At 38.7% G+C, this 21,885-nt stretch overlaps 3 protein-coding genes across 3 annotated transcripts; 1 reads left to right on the forward strand and 2 right to left on the reverse strand.

Moving 5' to 3' along the window:
• Positions 1-70: 70 nt before the first annotated feature.
• LOC117289733 (centromere protein L-like) lies at positions 71-10,883 on the reverse strand. Its single transcript, XM_033770994.1, has 10 exons — positions 10,806-10,883; positions 9,218-9,380; positions 7,387-7,562; positions 6,490-6,580; positions 6,119-6,318; positions 5,496-5,583; positions 4,497-4,608; positions 3,720-3,822; positions 2,813-2,875; positions 71-1,774 (listed from the first exon to the last, which is right to left on the reverse strand). Exons 2-10 carry the CDS (start codon positions 9,378-9,380, stop codon positions 1,706-1,708), a joined length of 1,065 nt encoding a protein of 354 aa, XP_033626885.1. The 5' UTR covers positions 10,806-10,883; the 3' UTR covers positions 71-1,705.
• A 276-nt stretch (positions 10,884-11,159) lies between these two features.
• Positions 11,160-19,332, forward strand: LOC117289497 (RNA polymerase II subunit A C-terminal domain phosphatase-like). The gene is made up of 6 exons (XM_033770640.1): positions 11,160-11,392; positions 12,821-12,904; positions 13,941-14,031; positions 14,312-14,437; positions 14,907-15,157; positions 15,722-19,332. Exons 1-6 carry the CDS (start codon positions 11,160-11,162, stop codon positions 17,238-17,240), a joined length of 2,304 nt encoding a protein of 767 aa, XP_033626531.1. The 3' UTR covers positions 17,241-19,332.
• Positions 19,333-19,418: 86 nt separating this feature from the next.
• On the reverse strand, positions 19,419-21,829 carry LOC117289069 (28S ribosomal protein S17, mitochondrial-like). Its single transcript, XM_033770002.1, has 2 exons — positions 21,619-21,829; positions 19,419-21,121 (listed from the first exon to the last, which is right to left on the reverse strand). The coding sequence occupies exons 1-2, from the start codon at positions 21,736-21,738 to the stop codon at positions 20,792-20,794; spliced, it is 450 nt and encodes a 149-aa protein (XP_033625893.1). The 5' UTR covers positions 21,739-21,829; the 3' UTR covers positions 19,419-20,791.
• Positions 21,830-21,885: the final 56 nt, after the last annotated feature.

Below are 21,885 nucleotides of genomic sequence, written 5' to 3' on the forward strand. Positions count from 1 at the left end.
TTTGATGACCGATTGAGCTCAAATTTTCACAGGTTAGTTATTTTATGCATATGTTGAGATACACCAACTGTGAAGGCTAGTCTTTGACAATTACCAATAGTGTCCACTGCCTTTAAACAAACCAGAAAAATGTAGAATGGTTTTTTTAGACTGCCACCTCGTTATTACAATAAAGAGAACATAACTAATAATAAGGAGGGGAACCCAGGTTGAATTAAGTTTTGTGGTTAGCTAATTTTTCAATAGATATAGATATATGTAGATGTCTCAAAACTGTTGTAATTTTTACTCTAGCCGTCAATGGCAGTTGTAAAGCTAGTTTTTCAAAATCATGCAATTGGGGTGAATCATAATTATGTTTTAAAAGCATGGCTGTTAATTTGTTTCACCCGCTCGAGTAGCACTGGCTGATATATTATTAATATTTCCATTTTCTTGACCACCTCGTACACTCTGGTCAGCTCATAGCCTTGATATCATAAGCTGGACCATACCATACATTTTAGAGGGGGTGTCAATCAACACAGGAGTCTGTGATTTATTTAGATGGGGGGGGGGGGGCAGCACAAAACTCTGCCAATATCTTTGTGTACCAAATGCTCATGTCAATTGTCAATGGTAGATGCAAACAAATTATAAAACTTAATTAAATAAACAATTAAACTTAAATCAACCCAGGCAGTACCCGGACTAAACAACACACTTAACTACAAACAATTAACTAAATACATAACAAACCCATTAACCTGTGGAAAAAGGTTGACAGCATGTGCTGACAACATACCAAAGGGGCGTTACAACAATTTGGTCCCTCGCTGTACATTTTTACAAATTTACAAACTAATATCCCTTTTTCATTGAGCATACCGTACCCTTCACAAGACATGACTGCCAACTGTTATTCATAATTACCCCAGACAGTTTCTGTACACACAAACCACGCGCATCAAACAGATTATTCACAAAGTTTTTGAAAAAAATAAATTCAAACCTCAATCTTTCAATTGTCAAAGCGTCTATAATTGTTTTTGTTTCTTCGTTTTTTAACAAAAGGGCATTTATGAATGGGAATAAAAGAGTAGTGACTCGTCCGTTTAAAACCTTGCAGGGTCGCTGCCGTGCGATCAAGGCCCTCGCCTTGGGTTCGGGCCTTTATCACACGGCAACGACCCTGCCGGTTTTAAACAGCCGTTAAAGAACTCGTCACTACCCTTTTCTTCCTTTATTTATAACCACAGTGGTTGATGCTGAATGCTCTGACAGCAGCCTCCGGGTTACATTATCACACCCATTCAAGATTGAAGTTCAAGCTCTGTGTACAAGATGGACAGAGTGACCTGCAGCCGATTTCACGAAACGCTAAGAATATTCCTATCTCAAGTTAGGATGAGTAAGACCCGGTCACACGGGCCCCGATAACGAGAACAAAAACGATACAAATGCAGGACATGTTCTCATTATCGCTGCAGTGTGCCTTGGCCTTAACCAATCGGGATGGGTTCAATGCCTGATACGTCGTTGGATATGGAACTTATCTCGTCCTAATACCTAAGATTAATCCTAAGTTAGGAAGAAATTGGTGAAATCGATGGCTGTCTCATAAAACTCTCTTTCCAAAACTCAGGTTTCCTTTATTTCTCCATCTTGCTGCGTTTACCGTCACATTTGTTTTCATATTCAGCATGCTTTTGGCTTCAACATGACTTCAAAAGTTGTCCATTGCAAGCTCGGTTATGTGCTGCAATACTCCATGCACAGCACTCTCTGCGAGTATCTGCAATGTAATAATAATAATATTTAATAACACTAAAAAAAAAATTAAAAAAAAATAAAAAATGTACAGGGAAAAAAACATAACAACTTGAAGTTTTTCAAGAAAAAATCGCAAACCTTTCCTATTCAATGGGCTTTACCATTATTAGTGCCTTTATTTATTCGCTTACTGTACTGTTTCTGGTGAAGCACTGTGTGGTACTCTGTGTGAGAGTGCTGTGTAAATACATGTTATTATGGATAAAGAATACACACCCAAACCAAAGCACTGGACGTCTTGTATGATTGGGTATTTTGGTCCCTAACTGATTACGTTGGTTTTCACTATTTGGGGTTTCCGTCCCAGGCCTGTATTTTATTCATGTTTTTTTCCTTCAGCATAAAGGATATTTTCTATAAAAAAAGCTAATTCCGCACAAAAACAAACAAAACCGTGCGTAGGCACTTTGATTAAATTGGTAATTCTTTCATCAATTCTTATTAAAAGTTCAAACAGGGGAAAAAGGAGGTTGAAGGTAGTCTTAAATCACATTATTTGACACTGAAATAGCAAAGGGATAGTATGTAGGTCTGCACAGGTAGCAGCAGGTCTCGGGGATCAATTTCACAGAGCTTCGAAGCACAAAAATTTGCTAAGCATGAAATTTCTTCTTTGATAAAAACAAGATTACCAACCAATGTCGCATATTGCTTGTTACTGGTATTCAGCTGTTGTTTGCTTGTCCTGAAAATCACGTGAAAATTTGTTTGGTAATCCTGTTTTTATCAAGGCAACAATTTCATGGCAAGCAAATTTTTGTGCTTAGCAGCTCTATGAAATTAGCCCCTGGTCACAGTGCTAGTCGCTTTTTAGAGGGTCCCTTGGTTCAATTACCAGAAAGAAATAATTCAATTCAAATTCAATTCAAATTCAATTATTATTCACATCACGTTAAAAACATGAAAATTGCCTTCCAGTTTGCCTCATAATAAACACAGAATTTTAAAAATATAAATACAATTTTAAAAATATAAATATAAATAATAATGATGATCTTACTTTCAGTCTGCCTTCAGAGCCAATGTAGACTAGGGGTGTCCCAATTCTTGACAATGTCAGTCCCTACGAAGAAGAGCAAGACACAACCAAATGAACAAGTACTGTTTCTTAAAATTGCACCTACGTCAAGTGTTCAGCATTTGTGACAATGTTGCCTGTCGGCATAAATCACACTGTCGGTTCAAATCATTGTTGTCCACAATCTGTAAACAACTTAGCAGAACATGTATGGGTCTGTCTACTTTTCTGGAAGTGGACGGCTTTACTCAATAGTTTGCCATTTTAAGTCTTATATTTCCTGCTACCCTTAACAAAATTTAAGACCACAAATAATTGAACACGGGAAACTGCTCACATTTGGTGACTTTTTTTCATGCAGTGTTATTTCGCTCTCTTTGAGAGCTGATAGGAAATTCATATACATGCTTCATCCTTTTTGTAAAAGACCTAAAACAACTGAAGTTAACACTTTTTAATGCTTTTTAAGGCCTTAAATTTGGATAGTTCAAATTAAGACGTTTCAAAGGCTTTGGACACTTGGTAATTACTCAAAATAATTATTAGCGTAAAACCTTTCTTGATGACGAGTAATGGGGAGAGGTTGATGGTATAAAACATTGTGAGAAATGGCTCCCTCTGAAGTGCCATAGTTTTCGAGAAAGAAGTAACTTTCGACGAATTTGATTTCGACTCGAAATCAACTATCTAAACGCACACAACTTCGTGTGACAAGGGTATTTTTTCTTTCATTATTATTTCGCAAGTTCGATGACCGCTTGAGCTCAAATTCTCACAGGTTTGTTATTTTATGCATATGTTGAGATACACCAACTGTGAAGGCTAGTCTTTGACAATTACCAATAGTGTCCACTGCCTTTAAGGAGCTGCAGAAACTCTGTATACTCACAGACAGGTGAACCTTGAAATGCTGGAAGAAGTGAACCTCCAGTGCCTTGATGAAGGCTGAAACCTCGTCAGATGTGATGTCTGCCGACTCCCCATCATGAATACTGTAGAGAGTCAAAGTAAAACAGGGAATGTTTTAAGTCGCAAGGGAACAGCGTTGTTGTTGTACCAATCTTGAGCCTGATGGCTACATGAAAGCTGACCATCAATCCTTGCCCATAATCACCTTTCGTGTACATTCATTTCACATGAAGATATGCAGTCAAAGCCTGTGTAATAACAACATTACAGGTGAATGTAAGGTACATAGTACACAGTGCACACTGCATTTAGCAGACGACCGAAAGTAAGTTTTCCATATCTGATCTGTGTTTTGATTGGTTAAAGGTGATGTGTGTTAGCTGCATCGCATCACAATCAATCATCGAACCAATCAAAACACAGACAGGGCAAGCTTAACTAACTGCACGTTTATCCAACGAAATCATTGTATCCAATGAAATCACTGGTTCTGAAAAGCAACTACCTGTCGTTGTCCTTGCGGATAAAGACAAAAGGACCAGTCTAGGCTGAAGTTAACTAGTGTAAAAACTGGCCCAGGATACATGTAAGAGGGGGCTAGACCACAAATGCTCTAGATATATCTGCAGGAGTTCGTTTTTCGCGGTCGTGACCAATAATAGTTCCGGTTGAATTGGCCATTGGTTTATCACCAGCCAATGACCAAAACAGTTGCTGGTTACAGCGGCAAAAAAAACGCATAGCATAATTACTCTACCTGTCCCAAACATTCTTGGCGTTTGCAGCTTCTATCGTAAACGACACTCGACTTAGTCCCTCAAGTTCTGAGGGGAAGGTGTACAGGAGCTCAACTGGTTTGCTCTTGACTCCTAATGCAGACAGAGAAGAAAATATTTCATCATGTAAAGTCATTTCAAAGCAGGATGTCTTGGTGTGTGAAAACCAAGCTCAAAAATGCAAGAATATTTACGGGATTGGTAGAGCTGACAACAAAGATGCAGACAGTGTTCATGTTTTGAGTGATCTTCCATATATACACGGATTAACAAACCTGTCTAAACGTGGGCTTATCTGTTGTGCGAGTCAGAGGAAAACAGTGAAAAACCATGCACAATTTTCAGCATGTAAACACATTGTTCTTAATTTTGGTTGTAACAACCAAAACCAACTCTTTTTAGGTTTCACAAACTCTAGTTATGGTGGCAAAGGTCAGTGGTGTGTTGGTTCGATTCCTTGTTATAATACTTGGTCCATGAGCAAGACCGTTACTATAATTGCTTCTCTCCACCAAGGGGTAAATGGGTACCCACGAGTGCAGTGATGGTTCTTGTGATGGATTAGCTTGGTGCACTACTTCCGGCAGCACCAGCTGTATACTCCCCAGGGAGCTGAGATGGTGTAAGGAATTAAATCAGTTGCCTGGTGACCGGGGTAAACAATGCTCATGCACCATGGGTGTAAAAAAAACGGTAGATACCAGAGCAACATTTCTAGTTTCAAATGTTTCAAACTCACAAAGAGACGTTTAGACGGGAGCGTTTTACAAATGTAGGCGTTTGATTTCATATTCACTTCCTTATGAAGACTGATAACAAACCAGATATGGGGAAACAAAGAGTCTCCATAGGGGAAAGACTGGGTTGCTCCACAAGGAATTTTGTGTACAAAGTCTGTGGGAGGTTCTTAACTCTAGGGACAAAGGAAAGAGCAAAAGACATCTCCACAGGGATGAAAACAATATAATGTGTGTACTGACCTGTGGAAACACCGGCCCACATTGACACCATCCACATAAGGGCCATGGGGTTAAAGGTCATTCTCTTGATGTGGCAATCAAAATGTGTCTGTAAGTCGGAACAAAAAGAAAAGGAATGGGTGTAAATAATGATGACAAGGTATAGAACATCTACAAATCTTGTAAATCTTCTCTGCATTTATGCAAATATGTAACTCACGCCTCAAAAAAAAAAAAACCTGGGACCCACAGCAATTGCTGTGGTGCCCTTTGCAAACTTCCATTACAAATATTAATTTGCCTCATAGACGTGCCCCTTAGCAAAATTGCTGTACCCCTTCAAGAACGGTAATTTCTGCGCCAACCTGACAGGATTGGGAACGCACGACGTCAAAAAACAAACTAATACAAAGCATAAATGCAATGTTTTCAACAATCAAATTCAAGTCATCATTAACCATTGAAGAAATCTGTTCAAGTTTTTGGGCAAAACAAAGTCGGAAGCCATTCAATTTTTAACTACAATGTAGCCAGGGATCACATCCAAGTTGAAGATACTAGCTAAAAAGCGGTAGGAGAGGGATCACCTTTTGAAGGGATGCGACTTTTGGGTTCAATTATTAAGTATAAAAGAAGCTACACACCTGCAGCCAGGAGACCACATATCTTGTGACTGTTGCAGTCCCTTTAATCATCAGCACAGGAAGCACGGTCAACCTGTCGGCGATCGGGTGTCTACGCTCAGCTCCAACGGAGCACAGTATCGCATGGCAGATGACCCTGGCGCTGACCCCTCGCCCTTGACCTTTGGCCTTGATGGTCAACTCTACTGCCTTTGTGTTATCTAGGATTGCAGGGTAAAGAAAACAATGAAGAAAAAAAAGTGTAGATATACTACGTTTGAATCAGCATATTTGAAAAGCTAAATGTCTAGCTATTAATTTGCATACATGGCAGAAAAATATATATTTGGCTTTTGTGAAAATAAAATCAGGTGATAACTGTCTATTTTTACCATCAGAAGTGACCAGTCCTTTGTAAATATTGAAAATTGCACGGTCGCCAACCTCACTCTCCAGGTCCACTCCGATACCCTTTTGAGATTCCTAAAAAAGGACGACAAAAATGTGATGAGAGGAGACAGAATTTTATCAACTAGTTACTTTTTATTTCATTGGTGGAGCAGCTGTCACGTATCATCCATTGTTTTGATATTGTATTAACTGCCGTGACAGTTAACAGTTTAATAATGAAGTCCAATATAAATAATTTATTGTTCCCAAAATGATCGTTCCCCCAGGTTTGTCCAAACAGGACATGGTCTTGTCACGGCGGACAAGGGAAGTGTCTACATGGAGCCGTCCATATTGTTTGGGTGGATGATTTTCCTCCTGTTTTTGTTTTGGTTGTGTTTTGGGGAAAAAATTTTAAATGACAAGGATCTATGTGCGAGCTATCTAAAACCAATATTTAATGCATTTTGCTAATTCAATTTTGCAGAATACAACCAGTGACATCTGGATTTTCCATTTTCTCCTCATGAAATGGAGTAGTCCAGATTTCACCTTCTGGTTATATTCTACGACATGCACAAAAACACATCCAATATTTGTATAACATACATGAAACAGCACACAATATCACCATAAATTGCCATTCATTATGGAAAAGCTCCATTAAAGAAAGAGGCCAGAACAAAATACCCTTTTCATTTTGCAACTCACACCTGTTATCTCCATGTAATTACTTGTCCAATGTTAACACACCCACTCATTGAAAAGGATGTAAATTTCAGAAGTTTTTGAGGCCAAACTCAAAAATTATTCAATATGGAGCTTTCTCGATGGAGACAAACAAAAATCTGTGAAAACAAAACAATTCAACTTAACCCCTGTCCCTTCCTCAAACTTACTGCCTGAAGAGCGGCGGATAGATGCTTTGAGTATTTCCTCAGAGCCGCTGTAGTTTGCTGGAAGTTGTTGAGTGGAGTCACCTGATACACATGCCATGTTTTATTCAAGAGATTCTTCAGAGAGTGTGCCTCGCCAACTGGGAGGACTGGTGTCCTCTCTAACTTGCTGGTCTTCCCTGTATATTAGGATTGTTTTACAAAAAAAAAAGTTCTTAAAATTTTTTTTTTAAATGTTTCAGGAGAAAGCTGGTTGTGAACCATTGATGTACCACAAAGCAAACCTAATATGTAAGCTCAAATAGATAGTGGCATTTTAACTTTTACTTTTGACGAAAAGGAAGACTTTATTGTATTACTCGAAAAGAAGGAAATGCCAGAAAATGTTACTAGAAAACTGAGCTTGATAATCGGTTTTCTGCCATTTTCCAGTCATTATTGGAAGGTTAAATTCTTTTGGATAATTCTAGCAATAAAAATGGCAGTAAAAAAGTTGTTGTCATGAGCCATTTTGGTGCTCACCTAGCATTTTGTTACTGGAAAAAGGGTACTTTTTGTGTGCCTTGAAGAAAGGGAATCAAGCCTAAACCCTTCTTCCAGACAAACAACGGTTTAAGAAATGATGTTAATATATATTCATTGTTATATAACACCCAAGCAGATCCTTGCCATTTGATTGGAGGATTGTCCGTCACGTGATAGCAAATAAAAGTACCATTGCACGCTGAGTCACTCGCCGTGCTTTTTCGTTCCATCCGAAAAGTACCATTGCACGCTGGCACGCTGCCAGCGTGCAATGGTACTTTTCGGATGGAACGAAAAAGCTGAGTAAAAACATCACTGCGTGCGCGTGTCTTTGGTAACGCAGCAGGTGTTACTGCAAGAAGGCATAGTAAAATTACTAGCATTCAGCTTCTACAGTTGAAATTGTTTGTTTTGAAAGTTGTTTCTTTCAATCAAAATGACAAAGTTCTACTTGGATGTTATATAAAACAAATAATGAATGTTTTTCATTCGTGCAATGGTGCGAATATGTTCATTCGTTGAAAGCTGGAATGTTCCATTCAACTCGGCTCCGCCTCGTTGAATAGAACATTCCATCTTTCAACTCATGAACATATTCGCACCATTGCACTCATAAACATTCATTATGTGTATACTATTCAAGTTTGGAAACCAAATGACCAATTCCCAACCAAGTTTCTAGACAACAACAAAATATCCTATATTATATAACACCCGAGCAGATCCTTGCCATTTGATTGGAGGATTGTCCGTCACGTGATAGCAAATAAAAGTGCCATTGCACGCTGAGTCACTCACCGTGCTTTTTCGTTCCATCCGAAAAGTACCATTGCACGCTGCCAGCGTGCAATAGTACTTTTCGGATGGAACGAAAAGGCTGAGTAAACACATATCACTGCGTGCGTGTGTCTTTGGTAACGCAGCAGTGTTACTGCAAGGTAGTATAATTACTTAACATTCGGCTTCTACAATTAAAAATTGTAGGCCTACGTTTTGTTTGTTTTGAAAGTTGTATCTTTTAATCAAAATTACAAAGATCTACTTGGATGTTATATAAAACAAATAACGAATGTTTTTCATTCGTGCAATGGTGCGAAATGTTCATTCGTTGAAAGCTGGAATGTTCCATTCAACTCGGCTCCGCCTCGTTGAATAGAACATTCCATCTTTCAACTCATGAACATATTCGCACCATTGCACTCATAAACATTCATTATGTGTATATTATTTCACAGTCAAATGAAGGATATGATAGACGGATGAAGAAAGAAACTAGAATAACTTGAGATTGAATGCAGTCTGCCCATACCATGAAGCCGTCTGGATTTTGGGGTCTTTGTGTAGGGCGTGTGCCGCCTTGCTGGCCAGGATTTACTCCTACCAGTTGAACCTTGACTCCGCCTATTGGAAGCATTATTGCTGCTATCAAAATGCACAACCTGGGATGGAGGGGTTTGCGTTGATGATGCCATCTACGGGAACAAATAACAAGATTAAAAAATAAACTTCAGTTAATTTTTTGACAAAACAAGAGTGAACTAGACCAAGTAATTGGGGCGCTGTACTCCATTAGAAAAATAGTTGACATTTGCGGTCGTAGCTAGGTAGCAGACTAGTCATGCTAGTACGTCCGTAGATATAAGAATTGGTTAATTTAAAGGAGTACAGCGCCCCAGTTACTGGGTCCATGGAGGTAGCTGGGTCTAAGAGTGAACTGTTATGTTTGTTTATGTGTGTAGACAGTTTTCAAATCAAAAAGTTTGAACACTGCACTGGTTTAGAAAAACTGGAAACTCCATTTTCATTTTGAATGCAATAACTCCTGTAGAACTTTCACTGAAGTTCGTTCCACTATCGTTTCCACAGAGAACAAAGACGACAGCGGAACGAACCTCAACAAGAGTCACGATACATTGATAGTTCTCAATGTCTTTTAAGTAGGTAGTATAGTTAGCCCTAGACCCAGTAACCAGGTAACTGGGCGCTGTATTCCTTTTTTGAAATTTTGCATAATCGGTCCTACTACTATGTGCTAGTATGACCAATAATGTCAACATTTCGAAAAAGGAATACAGAAGCGCCTAGCCTTGATCAAGGCGCTCCAGCCAGCCGCGACCTGCAAAATCCCAGTCCCCATCATCACGGAATACCGCCAGCGCACCGTACCCCCATACATCCATAACACAAAGCGTGCATTAATACATGTACAGTGTCAGTGTATGTACACATACGTACTGTACATGAACATTTGTGTACATGTACCATCTGTACGGTACACGTACGGTACATGAGCCACACGCACGAGGTTGAAGACACGAACGTACTCATTCATGGCTACGCTATACATACTGTTTAGCCATTAACAGCTCAACAAGGTCACGGTGGGCTATACAATGATGTACTGCACATACAATGTAAACATTTGTGCGTGCAGTTTTTGTTGCCGAATCGCCGCGCATCCATCGGGGCACACTACGCCAACAGCTTTGAATCAAGGCTAAGTAAAGTAGCATACCAGTTACTGGGTCTAAGAAAAAGATAGCCCGTACTTCTATTGTAGTTCTTCGAATAATTATGTTGTCCATTAAAAATGTATTTGTTTGTGTTGATTGTTACTGCTTTTTTGTGTTGAGGGGCCTGTTGACGGTGTCTTGACGAATAAACAGTAGGACACTGGAGGAACGAAAGTAAAAAGAAATACATATTTTTCTTTTCCCATTCTATTTCTAATCTAAATAAAAAACAGAAAGGTCAATCCAGTGAGTGATTAGATAAATAAACCTTAATTTTAAAGCACACTCATCATGATTGAAACAAATGTTACTAAATTGAATTGATAATAAAGACACCATTGGAATTTGTCATATGCTTTTAGAGACATTTTAGTATTCACATACCTGAAAAAAGATGCATCTTTTCACAAGCTGGATTACAAAGTCTCGATCATTCGTCTTGCTTGAAATTGATGGTCTGTCTTCGTGAATTGTACAAACAAAAGAGGGCGCGCGTCAATACGACCGTCAGTTTTCAAAATCAGCGCGAATCTTTTAGCCTCATTCCTATAATACAAAACGCTTAATTGCATTAAACAAAATTAAATAATGTACACAATTATTTGATATTTCAAATAAATACAGTAATATCATTTCTTTTTTGAGTTTTATATTGGACCTTATTACAAAATATTATTATGAAATTTGACGACCGTTTAGTTAACCTATTGAATTTTAATGCACGGGCCCAAAATCAAGATGGCGGACCCTTTGATGGAAATTTCTCTCCCATGCGAAAATATTTGCAAAATTGTAAAATTGAAGGTGAAACCGAAAGCTTCGGTTGCTAAAGGTACTATCATCGCAACCTACAGTCTTCATGGCATTGGGCAGGCTGACAGTCATAAAGATGAGATTCTGAAATTTAAGTCAGATAACTTCGGAACTGTCGAGGAGTTGATGGTCAGCGAAGGAGATGTGGTTCAACCGGGGTAAAGAAATAAAAACTGTTTTTTCCCCCTATTTTATTTACAAATAAAAATTGTTTCTAAGGTGCAAGTTTGTTTCCAAGTATTTGAAGAGTCAAATGCAACATAAAAGTGATTTCGTGCATTATGTAATTCTGCAAGAAACTTAAGTTTATATGCATTGGTTTTATCACGAAATAGATGCAACTGTGACTGTGGATACCTCCCGCCCATTTTACCAACCGTCAGCAAGAGGGCGCTATTTATTTTCTTCAAAACGAATTTTGTTTGTTTGTAAACAAAGAGCTGCATAAAGAAAAGATGAAGGATGAACAAAAAATTAATTGTTTTATTGCTTATCTGTTATTGTAATAAATAGTATTAATTATTTATTAATAAACATTAATTATTAATTAATAAGTCATTTATTATTATTATTGTTTTAGTTTTTTTACTTTTATAAAAACAACTACTATTAAATATTGTATTTAAAGCCATTGGCCACTTTCGGTTCAGAAAAAAAGAAAAAGTTCACAGATTTACAAATAACTTACAGGGTTTACAGAAGGCAATGGTGAAAGACTTCTCTTGAAATATTATTCCATGAGATGCTTTACTTTTTGAGAAAACAGCAAAACAATATAAATTCTCGTTAACAAGAATTACGGATTTATTTGAAACACATGTCATGACACAGCGAAACGTGCGGAAACAAGGGTGGGTTTTTCCGTTGTTTTCTCCCGACTCCGATGACCAATTGAGCCTAAATTTTCACAGGTTTGTTATTTGATATAGAAGCTGTGGTACACAAAGTGTGGGCCTTGGACAACACTGTTTACCGAAAGGGTCCAATGGCTTTAAATAAAAATAAAATAAGATTAATTAATGTTTTACCCCCAAAAACAACTTTAACTGATGTTTGTAAAAAAAATTAAGGCTGGTAGGGAAAGTGTAAAAAATAAGTGAAGAAGTCATAGTACGTCCAGTCCAGTGCTCCACCCATACCTCTCAGGGAAAGATTTCCGTATCCTGCGGGATTCCTAGCTGCCACCACTTTTCCACTCTTTGTTTACCGAAGGGAGTATCTCCTAGTACAAACTGATTTCATACTGAACATGCTAAATAAAAAATTTTGGCAGGATACAGAAACCTTTCCTCTCTATGTGATCCAAGTCACTTTGGTAAACCATAGAGGACTAAGAAGAACAACAACAAAAATTACATAATTTATAGCTAAGGAATATTATTTTTTGGTCTCTGTACATAAAAACAGATACCTAATCGAAAGTGGAAGAAAAGTTCCAAAGTGGAAGAAATGTTCCATATAAAACTAAGGGAGCCTCTTGAGAAATATTATCAAGTACAATCCATATTTGTAAAATGCTTTCAGTTCATAATCCAACTTCTGATTTTTAGCTCACCCTTTTTAAACATTATTCTTGTTAATAACAGGACTACAATCATAAAGTTGGCTAGCTGCACCCATCCTACTGTCATGAAGGACATGTGTGCGGAGTGTGGAGCTGATCTCAGAGAGTGAGTTAGTTACTATAGACCTTTCTTTTGTTGATAAACAAACCGCCTTGGTTGGCATGGAGGGCCAAATGTTTTTAAAACACTTAATCGTATAAACAGATCTTTTAACCAAATTCACAATTTCTGCAAACTTTCAATGAAATAAAATACCTCATATTGTTTAAAAAATACAAAAATAATGTTTTTGTAACATTGTTACAAGCAGTTAGCGATCTGTTTTTGATTTGCATTCATGGCTTTTCTTAGTTTTCCACCAGGGTTGACAAAAACTCGGGCTGTGACGTTGCAAAAGAAAGGTCTTTAAAGTGGCCTTGCCCTCTCAAAGATGAAATTCTAGGCCTGTAATTCTGTTCAGACCATACTGTGACTGCCAAAAATTTGCATGTTGGGTTACAGGCCTTGAATTGTTTTCCTTATATCAGAGGGCAAGGTCATTTTAATTTTGCAAAGGGCACTTCCATTGGAAAATGTTTAAGTATTATGGGAAAATGTTTAAGTATATGGGAAACTTTTGAAGGGGGCACCAACGCCAAGATGAGGGCAATGGCCTCCATATGCAGGCCTGGGATTATTTGAGGCACAGTTTTGTGAAGTTTTTATACCCCTGTTTTTGTGCTTTTCATAACCGCACTGGTATACACAGTGCAGAGTTTTGCCCTTGGCCCGGGTGGTTAGGACCCCAATGGAGGCATTCAACATGGGTCAGGTTTGCCTAAAACTTTTTCAATGACTTGTCAGCAAGATCTGTTACATCAATCAGCTTACAAGTTTTTGTGACCAGCAGTCCCATTTGGCCAGTAGACCACTCTTAAAGCACTCGTTCATCTATACATCAAATCACAGATGAAAACAAATTAACATTTGGTTATTTTCGCGTAACTCGGACCGACTAATCTAATGACATTTTCAGAAGTTGGTTTGAAGGAGTGACTCAGTTAATACAACAGAGGAAATAAATACCTACACTCTTCAATAATCTAATGATTTAGTTTGAAATAACTTTTACAATATCTGCTTTTCATTATCATGTTTACAGGGCACAGGGCTTGCCAGGGCAACGGCGACAAACATCCACAGCTTCTGTTGCCATGGTGCACAGCATTCCAGAGCTTCAAGTGAGCAAAGAGGTCAGTGACTCTCATGAGTCTTTGTTTCAAAGACAATGAGTAAACTTTTTCTGAAAGTTAAAAAATGTGTTTTTTTCTGTGACTTTTTGTTCTCTTCGTAAGACATAGATCTGCATCTATCAATGCAAAAGTCTTGGGTTCAAATTCCACCACCCGAGCGATTTGCCTGGGTTTTTTTTTCACAGAGCTTGGGAGTAAACAATGCTTTTAAAATACACATGAGTGTAAGGGTAAATGCAAATTATATTCCCTTATTGTTATTACTTTTTTTGTATTTCAGGTTGCCTACCAGTTAGCCAAGTTGGATGAAGGGCGGCTGTTGAAGAGTCGTAAACTGGTGCTGGTTGTTGATCTTGACCAAACTATTATCCATACCACAATGGACAACATTGCACCGGACCTACCGGTAAGTATTCAAACAAGATCCTTATACCAGGCAGTGTTAGATTCAAGCACCGCTCAGTATTAATGAGATCCCAACACAACTCAATGTTATAATGTGATCCTAAACACAAACCATCGTGAAAGAGTATAAAATAAAATGGCATTTTACACCATTTTAACATGAGGTTTGAGACTTGAAACTTTTCCCCACTTTCGCATGAGGTTTGAAACTTGAAACTAGGCTTGAAACTTTTTTTCCAATTTTCATTAGATTTCTATCATTTTTTTTTCGCAATTCAATTCACATTTACTTCAATTCTTAACACAGCATTACAGAATGCATAATGCAATATAATACCGGACAGAATGGTTAAATGAGTTGATCACAATACTGAATTGACCTTAGCGACCCTCTTTAAAGTGTTACCACTACCATTTCTTGTGTAGATGTCAGACTAATACAGTTATCTCTATCATTGTTTATCTAATAGGGCGTGTGTCACTTCCAGTTGTGGGGCTCTGGGGCACGCCACCCCTGGTACCACACCAAGATGCGACCGGGCTACAAGGCCTTCTTGCAGAAGGCTTCCTCTCTGTATGAGCTTCACATCTTCACCATGGGGGCCCGCCTTTATGCCCACACCATCGCTGCCTACCTGGACCCTGAGAAGAAGTACTTCTCTCACAGAATCCTCTCCAGAGACGAGTGTTTTGATCCCAATTCAAAGACGGCGAACTTGAGGTACATATGCTTTGGTATTCTTAGGCAGGTCTGGACGTTTACACTGGATCACAAGCTAGAGGCCAGTGGTTATAGCATCGGACTGGCCATCTCAAGTTTTTTCATACATTTCTTACTTAAGTCTAATTTACAATTTGTTTTGCCTCTTGAAAAATCAGAAAATTTTGGTTACATATAAATGGCGTGAAATGACTTTATTTATTAAAACCTACATATAGGTCAGCCCTTGTAGCCCAAATATCATGCCTGCTTTTTGTTTAAGTATTGTCTTTGGGGCAAAAATTGTGTTATTTTGACATCAACATGGAGTGTACATTGTTTAGAAGAGGACATTTTCAGAGTGTGGAGTGGTAAATTTCTGTCTCTATTTTGCCACAGAATGTAATCATGAGCTGAAATTTGGCATTTCTATATCACTCGACTTTGCATCTTGTAATGGAATAGTCCAGATGTCACTTTGTGATTATAGCTCTGCGACAATGCACTCAAATGCATGCAATGTCCGCTCAGTATTATTTGTACATTATTGACAGTGGTTGCCCTTTTCTATCTTCTTGATCGCAGGTCAATCTTCCCGTGTGGAGACAACATGGTGGTCATCATCGACGATCGAGAGGATGTTTGGAACTATGCCCCAAATTTGATAATGGTCCCACCCTACAAATATTTTGAGGGTACTGGTGACATCAATGCCCCTCCTGGTCTGGCAGACTCCAAAGGGGTACTGGGCAAAGAAGATCCACCATCTGAGAAGGAGATTGAGGATTCAGCGAAGGAGTCTGAGGTTGAGGAAGGAACGGATTGCACTCAGACCAAGGAAGCTTCCGACGTTGAGATGGATGTTACAGTAAGCGACAAGGAGTTGAAGTCATCTGAGGATAAAGACAATCCGTTGGAAAAAGAAACAAACGTTAAAGATGGTGACGCGGGGAGCAAGACAACCAGTGAAGACAAAACTAAGGAAAACGGTAACCAGAATTCTCAAGTGAAGAAGGTGGTGCCCGAAGAGGAAAGTGGCGATAGTGACGATTATTTCCTCTACCTTGCGGACATCCTGAAGCAAATCCATAAAGAATTTTACGATGCATATGATCATCTGCAAGAGCAGCCTGATTTAAAAATTATCCTGCCGTCGTTGAGACAGAAGATTCTGACCGGTGTGAATTTGGTTTTTAGCGGTGTCTTCCCGACGAATATCAATCCTGAACAGAGCAAAGCCTGGAAAGTTGCATCTCTGCTTGGTGCTCACATCAGTCCGAACATAATATATAAGGCAAAGGGATCCACAAGTCCCAGCAATGCAACCACACATGTCATAGCTGCTAAGGCTGGTACCTCCAAGGTACACGCCGCCCAGCGAGCCAAGAACATCCACATTGTGACACCAGAGTGGCTCTGGTGTTGCTGGGAGCGCTGGCAGCGTGTCGATGAACGCTTATTTAAACTGTTCTCAGGTCACGCGCGACCAGACTCAGCTTCCCTCTCAAGCAGTCGGGCCAGCACGCCGTGTACCAGTGACAGTGAAGCGATCCGCAAACTGGCGCAGGATAAATTTCTAAAGAAGCACAAATCAAAACAGGCAGGTAAAGCCCGAGCGATCTCCGACGGGGAGGAGTATGCAAAACGGCGTAAGCTCTCGCCAGATTCAAAGACTGACACCATCCAGTCCTCGAAGTCAAGAACCAGTGGCAAACAGCGCCAGGTTAGTCTGTCCTCAGAGTACAATCCAGTGTTCAGCTTCTCGTCGGAGGAATTGGAAAGCATGGATAAGGAAGTGGAGGGGATCTTTGAAGAGAGCAGCAGTAGCAGCAGTAGTGACTCGGACAGCGGCAACTTGAGTAAGCAGGAAAGCCTCGGGAGCATCACTCAGGCAATCTCGTCCTCCAGTGACGAGAGCCTGACTGCCGAGAATCCTCTCGGATGGACAAAGAAGCAGCTGAACCAGGAGAATGAGTCGGACCATGAGTCAGGCTCAGAGGACAGTAGCTCGAGTGCTGGGCTGAGTGACTCAGACCCGAGTAGTAGCGATGAGGACAGAATGGCTGCAGAAATTGATGACCTGCTCACGTATAGTAAAAGCTGAAGGAAGGGCAAACATCTTTTTGACAGCATGAGGACGCTGTTCAGCAAAATACCACCTTAACTATGCTTTAACCTTGAGGGTCGTTGGAGCACCACTAGGCACCAAAAACTTGGCAACAGTTTTTCTCTGTGTTTCTTGTCCTCCACTGTCACTTTTTGATGTTGTCATAAAATTCATTGTACATGTACAATCAAAAAGATGCTTAGAAGAAAAAAGGTCCATTTTAGAGGGTGTGCAAAACAGTTGTAGGATTGAAAATGTTCACAAATGTCAACGTTTAACTTACATGACTTTCGTGTAAAGATGGTCATGGTGAAATTACAGATGTTTTGTAAAGCCTATTTCACACAGACAAACTCCTCTGGAAAGTTTATTTGACCTATTCCCGCTTGAATTGCCGACCCTTGCAAACTCCAATGGAAAAGCAATTTGTTTCCCAGTAAATATCTACCCCTGCTTCTTGGGAGTAAGGTTAAACCAGACAACCCAGGAGTTGAATCATACATAGCGTTAAACTTTCCTGGACAATTTCATCAAATTAATGTGAATGTTGTGAAATGAACAAGGGGTGCTGGTGGGGTTAAATTCCCCAGGTATTCCCTAGGGTTATATTCCCTGGGAATTTAGCCAATTGGTGTGAAAAGGGGCTTACAAATTGCAAATCTTTCCTTGTCTTTCTCACAATGATATGTACATGTACGTGTTTAAGGTTTCTGCAGACTCGAGAATTAGTACTTTTTTAGAAAAGAGTAATTAACAATGTCACAAAAATGAGACGAAAATCATTCAAGCATGTAGTACAACGAAAAACATTTCTCTGTGATTTTTTTCTCAAAAACTTGACAAAATAATAATGAAGCTGAAAGTTCTACAGAAATTATATTACATTCTCAATCATTGACAGTAGGGATTCATGTCATGGCCCATAACTTGATCTACAAAAGGTATCAAAACCCTTTTAAAACATATAAAACAACTTTCATTAAGTAGTGTTTGGCTTTTAAAAAGGTAGGATCATTGTTTGTTAATGACCTTGATAAAACATTGTTTAATTTTCATCCTGTTTTGTTAAAAGAATTGTAATGGCAGAAAAACATCCTGCGAAATTATTTGGTCAAAAACTAGAATCTCCAAAGATTGCTGAATGCCTTAGGCAAATTTTGGAGATTCAACTTTCCCTGGTGTGTTTGTGAATGCTGCAGCTAGCGATGTGGTTGGTACTCGCTGTCACCTCACTAAACATTCAATGTTCTTTAATGAAAACATCGCAACAGTTTTTTGCTGTGTTCTTAACAAGTGGACACTGTATTCAGATGAGACTATCACTTTTCTGGTATTGTTCTTGATACTTTGCCCTGAAAATTAACATAACGTTGACAAAAACCAACGTTGACCCCATCTTTAAGAACTTGTATAATTTGTAAAATGTGTATTGTGGTGTTAAGTGTACAGAAGGTGGACCTCTTCAAATATGTAAATATATTTGCAAACATTAAATTTAGTGTAATGTGTAAATTGAAATATAGAATGTCCCGATATTTTGATATATAGAATTTTGATTTTTCTATGGAGTATTCTTTGTGCATGTTGAAGTTTAGGAATCTATTGGTTTCCATGACGGTGTAAATATCTAGTAATATTTTCCGAGCTCCTTTGAGCCGGGCCTTGAAATTTACTCCAAGGCCAGTAATTTTAGCATCGGACCAGTAGATATCTCATGACCTTAATTTTATACACACTGTAGGTCCGGTAATAAATGGATAACAACACATCACAGTGTTATATCTTAAGGAAAAGTCTAAAACATCAAAATGCAAACCAGTTTTTAAACTGAATCAATATTACTGCAAGCCCTGTTGAACCATTTTGATTAAACACTCAAAGAAAATATACAAGTGTTGGTAATCGTAACAACCATGTTTAATTATGTATTATCAGGGACCTTTTGGAGAAAAAAGGAAATAAAATAAAACCATGATATTATTTCCATATAAATCTCTGATCAATGAAGTGTATCATTTTTTACTATTTTAAAGGAACTGGACACCTTTGGTAATTGTCAAAGACCCGTCTTCTCACTTGGTGTATCTCAACATATGCATAAAATAACAAACCTGTGAAAATTTGAGCTACATTGGGCGTTGAAGTTGCTAGAGAATAAACATCCTTGTCGCACAATTCAGTTAAAATATTTTGAAGAGAAATGACTTCTTTCTCAAAAACTACGTTACTCCAGAGGGAGCCGTTTCTCTCAAAGTTTTACACATGTACTATCAACACTGTTCAACAGCTCTCCATTGCTCGTTACCTAATAAGTTTTTTATGCTAAAAATTATTTTGAGTAATTACCAATAGTGTCCAGTGCCTTTTTAAGAATGCCGAGACAAAAGCTAACATGCGAAAGTTAACTTAATTTGTTTCATTAATCGAGGCAATTCTCACAGTGACACGAGAAACTGGGTTTCATTGCACATCAAATAGATGAGAAGAGCTGTCAAATAACACCCAATTGAGGCCTTGAGTTTTAGAGTATATTTTCCCAACATAGAGAATATATCACATCACATTGGTAGGCTGATCTTTTGGTTGTCGCCCGTTATTTCTGAGAATAGACCGATCCATTAGGCTCCGCCCACGACGCACGTGTGAGCAAGAACACGTGAGCCTCTCCAATTCCTTTCTGCACAATCTGCCGTGCACGCCAAGCATACGCGCACGCATGTCGGACCTTATTTGTCGACCTGCGTTGCGTTGTGATAGGTAAATACGCAATGGGGCGGAGCTTAATGGATCGGTCTATTGGTTGAATTTCAAACTTTGCATGGAGGAAGTATAATTAGGTTAGGTTTGCGTTAGCACCTTGTGTAAATCTCTTTAGAATAGTGTTGGTTCTGAAAAGGTCTCATCAGAGTCAACCATCAGCGTTGTCAACCACCGAATCATTCTTTTTAAAACCAACACTACTAAAAAGAGATTTACACCTGGTGCTATCGCAAACCTCACCTAATTTCTGAGAATCCCCTGATATTGTGAGTAAAGGGGAACAGAAAACAAATGTAAATCAAAGTCTCTTTATGCTCATTTGCATGTATTTTGCTGTTGAAATATTGCGAGCTGAAGGTTTATTCAGTTCCACCATAGCATACACTGCTGCACAAGATTATGAAAAAATCATGAGAAACATTACAGCTGATTGGAACTACATCAAGTTCTTAGATCATAAAACAGGTGAACTTTGATCTTTGTAGTTCATGGTCCAAAGAAAATATGGCTATCTTTTAGGGATGCTTTTCTTCACTGAACTAGACGGACAACTTCTGTGCTTGGTTCGATTGGAGATCATTTTGTCTCGTCACTGGTGTTTTAAATAGCAAATGGCCTGCACACCACTGCAAAGGGAGGACAATCTGCAAAAGTGAGTTTTTCTTTTCCGCAAAAATGTCACAACCAACAGCCGGAGTTAAACCTTTCGCTGATTTAACCCACAACATACAATTGTTTTATAAACTGTCTGGAGTATTCATTGACTTTTCTCAGAGATAAATCCAACATCATACAGGTGTTCCATCCATCTGTCTCTGCTTGCTATCTATTAAGTCTTTCTCCTGTCCATCACTTGAGAGTCTGTCGACAGATCCTTCTGCATCTCCTCCATTTATCACATCCTCCATAGACTCGGAGTCCTCCCAGTATGAGAACGCATCACATTTCTTGCCCGTAATCGGATCTGTCACGTTGCCAAGACTGTAGATGATCTGTTCCATGTCGTACTTGACATTTTTGGACCGCGGTATAGGAAGCTTTTTCACCAGGACAATGTCACCTTCCTTGGCCTGTTGCTGAGCATCATGAGCAAAGACGGTCATCCTTTTTGGATAGTACTGGGGAGAAAGTAAAGAAGTATGTTTTTGTGTTAATTATAACAAGTTTCAATGAATTATTACACAAAGAAATAGAATTATTTAAAGCGAGACCACTTCATATACAATCCAATGTACAATTGAAATAATTATCGTCAAAAATCTGGAGCAAGTCCACACCTGAAAAATAATCACTGAATACACAAAACTAATCTTTTATTAAGTTTTATTAGGCCTTTAATTAGGGCTTAGTAAGTTAGTTAGGCTTTACTTTATAAAATTATAATTATAAAAAAAATACATTATTAATTAGGGCCTTTTAGGCCTAGCCCTAGCCCTACTACCACATTAATTATATTCGAAGTGAAATGTTTTCTCAAAAATGCTTTGTACTATCAACAAGCTGCTGTAGGCTTCTATAACAAAAAGTTTGTATTGAAGCCAGCATTTATAAGTCATAACTGTAACATTGAACCCCCCCCCAACCAACCCCGCCCCGCCCCTCTTTAAATCTTTACCTGCATTACGTATTCGTCCAAAACCAAACGCTCTACTCGAACTTTGGCTGTCTTCCTCATCTTCGTACCAATAACTTGGCCTAAAAGTATCTTCATATTCCTAAGCTGATGAACAGACATTTTCTCACACTTCACTGTTGAAATTCAACTGGTTCTTTTTGCCAAGTTACGTCCCCGCTCCTTTCTCTCTCCAGACCAGAAAATAAGAAAATTACAAAATTTATGTTTTATGGCATACCGCCCTCAAGAGTCAGAAAGTTGCCAAAT

The sequence above is a fragment of the Asterias rubens genome, chromosome 4 (assembly GCF_902459465.1).
Source record: "Asterias rubens chromosome 4, eAstRub1.3, whole genome shotgun sequence".
Taxonomy (NCBI): Eukaryota; Metazoa; Echinodermata; class Asteroidea; order Forcipulatida; family Asteriidae; genus Asterias; species Asterias rubens.